The sequence below is a fragment of the Orbicella franksi genome, chromosome 5 (assembly GCF_964199315.1).
Source record: "Orbicella franksi chromosome 5, jaOrbFran1.1, whole genome shotgun sequence".
NCBI lineage: Eukaryota > Metazoa > Cnidaria > Anthozoa > Scleractinia > Merulinidae > Orbicella > Orbicella franksi.
This window is the reverse complement of record NC_138149.1, coordinates 15498125-15510439: the sequence shown is the minus strand read 5'-3', so window position 1 is coordinate 15510439 and position 12315 is coordinate 15498125. Positions and strand designations below refer to the sequence as shown.

General features: G+C 36.7%; 1 protein-coding gene across 1 annotated transcript in view; it reads left to right on the top strand.

Annotated features, from left to right (window-relative positions):
• The first annotated feature begins 509 nt into the window (after window positions 1-509).
• Window positions 510-12315, top strand: part of LOC145486354 (nostrin-like) — a 25836-nt gene continuing 14030 nt past the window's right edge. The window contains exons 1-10 of the mRNA XM_081464995.1: window positions 510-643; window positions 784-869; window positions 2843-2923; window positions 4482-4544; window positions 4918-4999; window positions 5689-5751; window positions 6296-6409; window positions 9130-9175; window positions 9913-9992; window positions 10106-10204. Coding sequence (XP_081321121.1) covers window positions 617-643; window positions 784-869; window positions 2843-2923; window positions 4482-4544; window positions 4918-4999; window positions 5689-5751; window positions 6296-6409; window positions 9130-9175; window positions 9913-9992; window positions 10106-10204 — 741 coding nt within the window. The 5' untranslated portion in view covers window positions 510-616. The remainder of the gene's footprint in view (window positions 644-783; window positions 870-2842; window positions 2924-4481; window positions 4545-4917; window positions 5000-5688; window positions 5752-6295; window positions 6410-9129; window positions 9176-9912; window positions 9993-10105; window positions 10205-12315) is intronic.

Genomic DNA, 12315 nt, shown 5'->3' with positions numbered 1-12315 from the left:
CAACAGTACCGTGGTTTCACCATCAACGAATGTAAAATAAGCAAAAACGTTTAAACTTACTTTCTGAGCCTTTCTCAGTTCTGCGTCTGTTCAGTAAGTGACTTTCATTATGAGCTTGCACCGGTATTCATTTCCTTTGTTGCTTCATGATCACCACTTTAGAATGAATTTTTGTGGCAGAACGAAAAATATTTTGTGCTGCATGGTTGCAGCTGTGAATCGTCTGAAAGAATGGCCAAAATTTCATGAAACTATGACAAGGCCCTACACACCCCTCCCTTCAGTATAGTCGTTGAGACCGGAAACACTCTAAAGGTCTCGAAACGCAAAGTTTTTGCTTGAAAAGATTTAGATTTCCAAATAAAGCAATTCCTCATGTAGTGTGTAAGCAGAAATTATGTTGCCGATTTTTTTTTTTTGCCTGTTGTGAGCGGTCGATCATAAATTGGTCTGTCAGCGGCACTTAAATCCCCCCTCCCTACCCCTAAAGTTTCTGCAGCGGAAGCACAGACCACTGGGAAAAATACGACTCAAGGAAGATGGCCGTGAAAGTGGGACTTTGGGGAAGATCTATGCCGTGTGTCTAGATAGAACTTGAAAGCCTCAACCATCAACCATGGCCAAGTTTGAGGAATTTTTCTGGGTACTTATCGCTATGATATCAGCTTATGCGGGAGTATTGTTGGAAGCAATCATTGTTGGAAGCATAATATTTGCAACTAGGAACTTTTAAATAAGATTGCATGTTTATAAACTTTCCGTGTGTCTGTTGTTTGTAAACAGGAACAAAAAGGCTATGAAGACTTGCGGAAATTGTGTCGACAAGGAAATGAATTTTGCCGTGAAGCCTCTTCTATTTTCAATGAAAGGTAGGAAAATATGCCGAATAATAATTATGGATAAAGGAAACTCAGGCAAATTCAAACTCTGATTTATGCTTAATACGTCAATGAATATGTCTACTCAGCAAATGTTTCTACAGCGTTTGTGGAGCTCTATTTCCCTGGCATTTCTCTTGCCGATAGCCTGAGTACAGGCTAAGTTAGCTCATTTACTTAGAAGTATATTTTTATCTTGCCCCTGGGCATTCCTCAAAATTTATTTTTGGTGGTTTCGGTATTTCAGTGTATGAATAAGCTTACGCTCTATTTATAGTACGTATCACTTCTTGCTATGAAGGATTAGCCTCTCTTCCTGCTTAACTATCAACTTAGATTTCTGTGATCTAATTTTGCTGTTATAGTGTATCAATGTTTTGTGATTTATCCCTTCCCTCGCCCTCCAGAGCTCTTCAATGTTATCGTTACGGGAATGCCCATCAGGAATTGTTTTGCAAGACTGCTCAGACCTTTGCCCAGTCATTTTTTTCTAATTGGGGGTGAGAGAAGATTGGGTACCAGTGAACTGGGGAGGATGGGAAGCGGAGGGAAGAAACAAAGGAAAAATAACAAGTGTCAGATTTCATTTCACTCAGTAGGCTTGCAAAAGAATCTTGTTTTTCTACATTTTCAGTGAAGCTTTGGAAGGGGTGGCAAATGGTCCCTCTACAAATCAAATGGGTCTCACAAAATATGAGAAAAAAATCATGGGTCTAATAGTCTCAATTTTTAGCAGTTATGTGTATCTTTTCACAAACCTGTCTCGAAGTCTCGATTTTTTGCAAGGTCATTAAGTTTCTATTTGTTTGTTCCTAGTTAAAAAGGATGTTACAGTCTTTCCTCTAAAACCGTGAACACCAGAGAAAATTTCTGGAATGCTTATTGTTTTGTGACCAGTCAGATGCGAGATGAAACCGCAAAAGATAACTGCGAAGACTTTATGGGAAAGACTGTAAACTACTCGCATATCTTAGGGCCTCTTCATATGAGCCCAGTTGACCAGGCTGGCCTGGTTACCACGATCTCGCCTCACTCCTATTTCCTTTGTATTTCAATGTGTTCATATGAAAAGGCAGGCCAGCCGGTTGCCGAGATCTTGGTTGTAGAAACCAAGATCTCCACAACTGGGATAAAAGTTTCCCATATGAACACTTAAGCCCAGGTAACATTTCGGTTTTGTTTCTTAAATCTCATCCGGGTCAATAGGGATGAACTGCTATAAATATGAAAGACCACAAAATTTGTCCCAGTAACCGAGCCAGCTTGATTACCAGGCTCATTTGAAGAGGCCCTTGCTCTACTTCCCATCTTCAAGGGCAAAAAAAAATCTTCTTTTTTTCCTTTATTTGACAAAATTGATGTCAGTCATTTTACCTAATGTTTGTAAAAGAAAACTATTAAAAACCCCAAAAGTGGTCAAGTTATTAATGTAGAAAAAAAAACGATTTTCAGATAAAAGTTAATCAAGCTCTTAGGTAGGTGTCATAATCTTGAAAATGGATGAAACTGCTGGGGACATTTTTGCAGCAAAAATGCATTCCTACTCCCTACATGTCTCAAGCAACTTTCATCCAATCTTCCCTTCCTAAACACGTAATTAAATATATAGCAACTGGAAACTTCCTTCTCGTATATATAACACATAACAACCACTGGGTACGAATCTTGTGAACCCCTGAAAGTATTTAACTGTAGACTCAAACCTAACATCTTAAAAGGTACAGGTAGTAAGTTCTTAATTCAAATTGTAACTTTAGCTTCTAAGGAGTGCAGGATGCTTGCATTGCCCTACTTCCACTCTTTCAAGTTAAACTTAAACAAAAACAATTAATTACCAGCATCTCAGTCAGTACTAAATTGTACTAGGGAGCCCCACTGTGCTTTCTTAAGACCAATCAAAACAATTTTTAATAGTAGAAACTTTAAACACTGCACCAATCAGGAATCTGCTTGTTCCATTATAGAGCAAAAATAGAACAGGCTTATGCTGAAGGTTTGACTAAGTTAGTAGCAAAGGCTCAGAAAACATCAAAGGATGCACTTGGGTAAGTTGAAAACTCAAGACAGTTAGTATGGTTAAATGTTGCTACTTAATAATTTGGAGGCCATGAGAAGAGTGCTTGTAAAGATTTGCATTATTGTTATCTCACTATGAGCATTGTCTACTTAGGGTAAGTCTGGTTATCTCTTTACTCCCAAAGGGTGTCAATTGGCACATGACAGTGTCATAACCTTTGTGAGTATTTGAGAAATTTCTATGAAGTTTTGCCCCAAAAAGTCTTGCCATGTCTTTCAAAGATCTACACATTGAAGTCATAAATTTGTGACCCCCTCCAATCTAAGACATGGTTGACCACCCCAATAAGTTTACAATTACTTTTTTGAGGTGCACATGCATTGCAAGACTTGTCACACATCACGCTATGCACTAATACCTGCTAAAGAAGCTATTTAATAGTTTAGGGGTAAGCCTATGATATTTGAGAGCTGATGTGTGTTAGAAGTTTTTCAGTTTCACATTTTAAAGTAATTTCTCTCAAAATGACTACATCCTTCATAGCTGTTGATGTCAATTCTTAAATAAGCTGATTAGTGGCTTTCAAATGGTATATTGTACACAGGCAGATAGTCTATATTTGCTGATTTGGGAAAAACTGCCCTTGGCTTTAGGGGGTAAAGGGTTATATACCAGGTCAAGTGTATTTTATTTGTTTTTGGAAAGGCTGCACCTTTTACATAAATTTTATTTTATGGTTTTAAAATAAATTATTAATAGTGAGGACCAGACTCAGAGGAAAACATTCTAAAATGTTTCCAGGAAGTGTATTCAAAATTGGCTGTTATGTGGCTAGTCCACAGCTAAATTAATTCTGTTTTTCCAGAAAATATTTATATGTACCCGGAAGGTTTTTTGCTTTGAAGTCCCCATCTCTCTGGAAATTCCTGGTTTTGTTCAGACTTTCCTTTAAATATATTGGGTTTTGAGAACCCCCTTCCTCATGAAATTTCCAGTGATGCTCCTTTCGGCAGCTATGGGTGTTTTCATTCCAGTAAAATTTTATAACTGTGGTCATAAAAGACCACTTTCATCTGACAAAGAAATGTTAAAAGTGTAGAAAAGATAAAAAAATAGATGAGGGACGGAGGGAGCGTGGAGAGAACCTGGAACCTAGTTTTTGTTAAGTAGCCTACATACTCTCTCTTTAAGCATACAGAAAAAGACATAGTTGGCAAATTTTCAAAGAAGCGGTAGCTTCAACTTTTGAGTACCAGTAGTTACATGGCAGTCTATAAGAACTATAAAAAATTTTATTTTGTTAAGTTGTTTTTAATGAACAAATAAAGAAGCCTAAGCTGTGTATTACACTGTGATAAAACACGACAGGCATTTGAGAACACGAGGGAAATGTAGGAAACACTCACCTGCGGCTCATGTTTTCTACATTTCTTGAGTGATCCCCCCTTTATGCCATATAATGTGTGGTTACTGTGCTCGTCTATATTTTAAGTGTTTGAAGCATAACCCTCTAGGAGTTGCAACATTAACTCGAGACCAAAAGAGTTGGTTGAATTGGTTTAAAGACTGTTGTTCTTGTTTCCTAGGACTCTCAAATCGTCTTGGGAAAATACTATTTTTGAAATGGAAAGTGAAGCAGACATACACAGGTAAGATGTGAACAGACTATATAAACTCAATCAAACTTAATGCAAGATTTAGACAGAAACAAGAAAAAATTATTTGGCAAAAATTCAAAGTAAAATCCAACACATTTGGCGATTAAGAAAGTCTTGAAATTTATTGGTGAGTAATTATGAAAATGATTATTTAGAACTAAATATTTAATTGGAACTTCTTTGTGCTAAATCATAACCTTTGAAAGGCTCTTGATGAATCTGGGAATGTTTGCAAAGGAGTCATTTGTAAGTGTGATCGTATTTAGTAAAAAAGGTTTCTTTGCCAGAAAGCACTTAAAAAAAATTGTTATCAGCAGTATGGATCCTAGTTAGTAAATACATCTTTATTTGGTGTTACCCTCAGAACATTAGGAAATCAGCTACATGATGAAGTGTCAAAGCAAGTCAAAGCCTTTGTGGAAACACAGTCAAAAGCAAGGAAAGCGGTATGGAGTTTCCCACTTAAACTTAAGTGTAGCTAGATGTGTAAATGTGGACTTGTAAAACTCTGGGTGATCAATTCTAAATACTTGACAGATGTACAGTGTGGTTTGCTGTGTATCAACTGCCTATGGAATGATAAGTCAGGGCTAAAATTGATTCCATTAATAAGGTTGAAGTCCAAGTTTCAACTCACACCCCCCTCCCCCCTCAAAACAAATGCCCACTTTTCTATCAATTTTGACTCAGGCTCTTCATCTTCTGAGCTACAATTGATCACAGGTTTATGGTTGCTTTTAACATTGATATTTTGTCATCCTGGAAAGCTTGACCTGACAAATTTATGGCAGATTTCAGCTTAGACTGTACAACTTAATTGTAAGTGGCAAGGCACTAGCTGACACAAAATTAATTGTTTTAATCTGCAAATGAAATGTACAGCTTTTTCATGACTGTTATGTATGGCACAAAAAATGATATGAGGTTTTGAAATGTGTTTTAAAACTCTGCAACAACTATATGACATCTGAAAAAGTCAACATCTGATAAAAGTTGCATATAATTTTTGCATGATATGACCAGTACACGCTACAACTGGAATATACCATCCGAATTGGTTCTAAGGTATTGATTTGTTTCCATTTGGATGAGGACACCACAAATAGCCATACTCTAATATTCCTTTTTCATGTAGGTGGAGGCTCTGGTAGACAAATCATACAAGAATTTTGTTGATAAACTAAATGATGCTCTTAAGGTAAAAGTTTTTGTCAACTTATGTCCTGTTATAGAAAAGCTGATACTGGTGTATAATAGAGTGAGTGATCATGCTGTAAGAAACCAGGCAAACTTTCTATTTGATTGAACAGAGCTGTTGGACACACCTGCCTGAAAAGTAGAACCATGTTACTGAAGTTTATCAACCAAATAGAATGTATTTTTCTTAGTGGTAGAAATTACCATCATTCATCCATTTGTCCTGGCTAAACTGTTTACAGCTTGTTTACTTTCTTTAATTTGAAAATCATAAGGCTGTATACAAATTTTCAATGATTTTGAATGACAAAAAAAATAAGCTTAAAGCAGAACAATTTTCACATAAATTGCTCTTCTCCAAAACACTACGTCTGCACAAGTCTAGTCGAAGAGATAAACGGAAATTTCACAGTGGTTTGCCAAATGTAATGATATGAAAGTAAATTTTGGTCACACATTTAATTACTTACAAAAAGGTTGGTCCACCTTTTTGTGAAAAAAAAAATTCCTGTCAGACCTTAGCATTCCATTTGATTTCCAACTAGGCAAAACGTAGTGCTTACACTAAGACAAGAGAAGCTGAAGTTATGTTTGAACAAGTTGAAGAAGTGAGGGCTGGTAGAGGTGGTAAAGTACTCTCGGAAAAAGAAATTTCCAAGGTGAACTATGGTAAAAATTTAAACATGAATGATTACTGCTTAAAGGACAGGCTCTGCCATTTTCAATGCCATCAGAATTATTAATGTTGCAATGGTGAAGCGAAGTCTTTTCTGTAAGTTGTGTTCCTGAAAGTGTGTTTAATTATCTTTTAGTAGTTTCACAGTGGTTTCCTTTGTTTCAACAGGCTCCAAATTAAACTTAACAGCTAAACTCTTGCTTGTAAACCAAAACAAAGGTGTGGCTGACTAAGGCCCTTTAAGCAGTAGCAAAAAACAAAGCCTGGAAAAAACTTTCAATGAATAGTAAATATTTTAAAAGAATAGTTCAGATACCTGATATAGTTATCCTCTATTCATTTTTGTTGAGGAAAATGAACTTTCAGAGATCTTGCCAGCTCCCAGTTGGCTTGATAGCTCAGTAGGCAGAACATTGTGGCAGCATCACAGGTCACAAGTTCAAAGCCCTTTTAAGTTTTTTTTTTTTTCTTTTTTTTTTTCACGCTTTACTTTTGCATACATAACTGTGATGGCCTTTCATGTATTACTCCCTTTCTTTATATGTTTGTTTGTTTATTTTTTGTGCCGATTTTGTTTTATGTCTTAAAATGCAAAGGTGGTATAAATTGTTTTATTTAAGTTCATGATGACAAGGAACTTTGAGAAAAGAAAACTGTGGAAATCAAATAAATATTTAGAGAAAAGTACAGTACTCTGAAAAGTGAACTAATCAACATGACATGAGTGTTGGACGAAGAAAAAATCTGAGTCCCCGACAGGAATCGAACCCATGACCTCTCGAACACCGGGCAGGCTCTCTATCCACTGAGCTACGAGAACTCATGGAGAGCAAGGTCATTTAACTGAGTTAATATATAACTCAGTTAAATGACCTTGCTCTTCATGAGTTCTCGTAGCCCAGAGCGCCTTCCCAGTGTTCAGGAGGTCATGGGTTCAATTCCTGGTGGGGACTCAAATTTTTTCTTTGTCCCATGCTCGTGTCATTTTGATTAGTTCACTTTTCACATTTCATTACCGAGCTTAAAATTTGCCATCTTTATTCATGAAAAGTACAGTACTGTTATCAGAACTATTTTCCACAAGTGAGGTTGTAACATAAGTTGTGGTAACTGTTATGTGTAAATAGAATCAAATATACTGCAAACCCTGTATATATTTTTTACAGTGCGTTAACTGAAACGGGGGCCACCCAGACAATGAAAACCAATTGATCAGATGGCAGAACTGAAACAATAGATTCCAACATTTTCAAATCCAGCCAATCAAATGTCCAGTTCAAAACAATGAAATCTCAACTTGTTCATTGTGATGCTTACGCAACTACAGTGTCTGTTAATAAATTGTCAAGCTCAAGCCGTTAGTACTTTCACGTTAGAAAATATTGTGTTACTTTACTTCAGATTTGACATTGATAAGCGTGGTAAACTCATTAGATTGACCGTTTTCCACAGTGAATATATGGCCTCACGTTTACGGCTGTTTTTTAAAATCATAGAATAATAGATTTTGACATTTTTTTACAAAATAAATTCCACTCTTGTTGTCTGTGTGTGTTTCTATTTTTACAAAGCTTTCGGTTATCCACCACACAGTTCTCGGAAAAACCATTGCCTTTGATGTCTCAGCAGCTGTACATTTCAGGGTTTGAGTTCTCTTTCTGGGTTATCACTGTATTGAAATAACATCTTCATGGAAAATTCAAACAAATTTTTTTCCGCGTTGTACTATCAAAGCCTCAGCGTGTAAAATCACTCACTCAGGGAAAAACAAAAGATGATAGCACCATGCATAGGAACCTCCCCTGGATGGAAAAATCGAAGATATTTCAAACAAAGAATTCAGGTTACAAGTCCATTTTTGTATCAAGTTAACTTTTCATTTCTTCGGCTTGAAGTTTGCTTTCAGCTTCTTTCAGTTACCTCGAAAATAATTTCTTTCCAATTCATACATTTCAAACCTGTGCACATGCGAAACTACTCAGAGACCATTTGAAGGGTTTCTTTTAAACAGCCACAACAATATTCAAACCCAACACCACTCACTCTCTTAGCGATATATATTTACGAGTGACACTCTTATGCAACTTTTCTTTTCATGTTTTTTCTAAACCAACAAATGACCCCATAGAAAGTGCAGCATATAATTCTTCTTGAACCCGCAAGCACGCAAAACTACTAACAGCTTGAGCTTGATAATTTATTAAGCGACACTGTAATCACATTAGCATCACAATGAACTAGTTGAGATTTCATTGTTTTGTACTGGGCATTTGATTGGCTGGATTTGAAAATGTTGGAATCTATTGTTTTAGCTCTGCCATCTGATTGGTTTTCATTGTCTGGGTGGCCCTGGTTTCAGTGAATGCACTGTACTTCTCTAGATCAGCACACATGGAGACAAGCAAGTTATACCAAAATGCAACATTTATCTTATAACAAGTTAAACCACTTATAGAGAAAGACCTACATGGAAAAATCACCCCTGTAATCAAAGCCATTAAATTTTATTACAGTTATATCAGGATAAGCGTTTGTGATACGATCCCTATGAGCTACATCACTAATTGAAGACACCTTTAAAAGTAGAAATGGTGATGATAATGATGACGATGATGATGATGATGAGATGACTTCAACAATGATCTTTTTTAAAAACACTAAAAAGTTATCAGTGTGAGCATAGAAATTTGATTTTGTGTACAGATGGATGTCAAGTGCAAGAAAATGACAGATGGTTCTTTAAAAGCAGGTTAGTATTGTCAAGGATTCCATATTAATATACACTCGGCATGTGTGATGAATCTGCAAATCCTATTATTCTTATGCAATACTTTGCCTAGGTGTATCTATACATACATTTGCAGGTGCCACCCTATTTCTGTGGGAGGAGGGGGGGGGGGGGATGCTGTGTGGACTAGCATCCCATCTCAGGGTTGTAGCAATATGTTTACTATTTAAGAGATCTCTAATACCTGAAACTTAAAGATGATTTCCAGTCCGTACAATGCACTCTCAAGAGTTTGTTTGCGTTTTTTTGTTTTGTGTCATGTAAGACATTACAAAATGTACACATTTTGCAACTACTCACATGAAGTAAATTTTAAAGTTTCAAAGCAACCGCTATTATGGATGCAAAGCGGTCAAGGCTTTATGCTTCGTTCTTTCTCATATCACTTGATGAAACAACTTCACAGCTGTAAATATCAATGAAGCTGTTGAAAAAAGAATTTGAAAGGCCTTGGAGATTTATAGGGGTATATCGTTCGTAACAAATAACATCGATTCGCATTTCATCGTGTGAGACTTATAATGTTTATAAACGTTAGGGTGCTGAGACTGTGCAGTACAGACTGGAAATCATCTTAAACCAAGACTTTGTTAGGCTTATAAGAGAAACATATTACAGGGCTGTCCTGATGTGACCATTATTTAAATTATTGGATGTAGGGTGTACTTGACGACCTACCTGTCATTGTGTTCTGACAGATAAGGAATATCGTGAACTGTATGAAAAGACTGAGAAGGCAAGACTTGAGTGGGACGCTGCTATGTTAAGGTTTTGTCAGGTAAAATTCTTGAATGAAAAAGAGTATATTTAATGTTTGCTTATGAGTTTATTCTGTCTTACAAACAATAATAATTAGGCATTTATTTGCAATCAATTGTATTGGGTTTTCAGACTTGTGAAAAGTTAGAAGAAGAAAGAATAACACATTTGCGTGAGATGTGCTCATTATATAGTAACATGCTAGCTGCTGTGATTCCTCAGCTTCAACAAGTGAGTATCAATGCACCAATCTTCCATAGATCATAAATGCTTCTGAGACATTTTAGGATCTTTCAACTTTTACTAACAGTGGTTGCAGGTTCAGACTTAAAATATTTGGAAATTGCTAAAAGTTTCTCAGAACATCTTTAGAAAGTTACATGATGTCGTGTAATGATAAATAATAAATAAAGATTGATTGCTGGTTTGGTAATATGGTATTTACTGGTAAGAAATATCATGGTAATATTTAAGAACAGAAAACATGTACCCTTTCTCTATCGAGTTTTAGTAATATTCTACTGGTATAGGTCTAGATAACAGCAGACATGTAAAGATTTTAAGGAAAACGACCAATTTTTTAAGTTTGCAAGACATGTTTCGACAGAGCTTCTGTCATCTTCAGTTGAATGAATGATTACAAAGCAAGTTGAATAATAAGTAGGCAAAAATGCTAATTAAGACAAATAGTAACAACAGAACGTGAAAAGGTGTAAGTTAAAAGGATAATTTTAGATTTACATGGTGTAATTGCTGATTGAGGGAAGGTAGTTCTTTTTGAATATGAATAGCCTCCTTTATCTTGAGTTGAAAGCTGGTAGTGGCGTGACCTAAAATATGAAAGCAGTCTATTAAACACAATGAGCGACAACGTTCAGAATTCTGAAGATGTTTGAAGATGTGAGAGGCCCTATCAACGGCTAAGTGCTCACGTACGCGTGTGGAAAAATGTCGGGAGGTTTCGCCGACATAACAGGCATTACAGCCCGCACATGTAAACTTATAAACCACACGTGAACGAAGCCCGTCGGGGATAGGGTCTTTCACACCAAAAAGGTTACCTATCTTGAAGGAAGAAAAAACTAATTTGATGTCTAAATCATTACAATAGCACTTGATTAAGTGTCGAATCTTCTTCTGAGTGATGACAGAAAAATGGCCTATGTATGGCAGCTTAAAGTAAAACGTGGGCGAGGTGGTAAGGGGGTAGCCCCGGGGACAATGATTGCTATGGGTCCCAGTGATGTAACGGTTAACCACTTTTTCAATTAAATGGGCAGGGAAAAGGTTCTTTTTGAGAATTTCAGTAAGCTTGGTTATATCCTCGTGTAACCCCAACCACGTGTTGTTGATCTTGTAGGCCCTGTCAACAAGAGTCCTAATGAGACCTACTTTGTATGAGTACGAGGTGAAGCTAAAATAATTAGTTAATAACCCAGTAAAGGTTTTCTTACAGTAAACCCTAGTTAGGAAGGAATTAGTGTCACTATTATCAATAAGAACATCTAGAAAGGGTAATTTGCGATTAAGTTCTTTTTCCATAGTAAACCTTATGTTGGGGTGCCTAGAGTTAATGTAGTCAAAAAATATAACAGCATCGTGCTCCGAGTGAAATAAACAAAAAGTGTCGTCAACATACCTACGATAAAATAAAATTTTAGAGCATTGAAAATTTTCCAACCATAGTTTTTCATGATGCCCCATAAAAAGATTGGCTAATACGGGAGCAAGGGGAGACCCCATGGCCACACCATCAATTTGGTCATAGAAAGAACCGTTAAATAAGAAATGGGTCTGGGCAGTGGCTACAGTGAAAAGGCTTCTAAGTTCAGGTTTACTTAACTTAAGGTCAGGATTGCCCTCGGAAATGTAATTGACCGCCAGGTCAATACATTCCTCAAGAGGTATGTTAGTAAAGAGACTTTCCACATCGAAGGAAACCATAAATTTACCAAACATAGATGAAGATTGAATGTCCTGTACAAAAGTAAAAGTGTCTGTAGCACAGTGTTCAGTTGGGATGTGCGGCGCCAAAAGATTGCATAGATATTTGGCCAGGTTATAATTGTAAGTTCCAATAGAAGACACGATGGGGCGAAATGGCGGAGTTGAGTTAGGCCCAAAATCCTTGTGCATTTTGGGGAGGCCATAAATTCTTGCTGGTTGAGAGCCTTTGGGATAGATGTTTTCGTACACTTCGTTGGCAAGGTGACCATCTTTCTTCAACTTTTGGAGAAGTCGCTGCAGTCTACCTTCTCTCAGTGAAGTTGGATCTTCCTTGATGGGCCGGAATTTGGAAGTGTCATTGATGATTTTAAGAATACCTTGGTCGTAATCTGTTC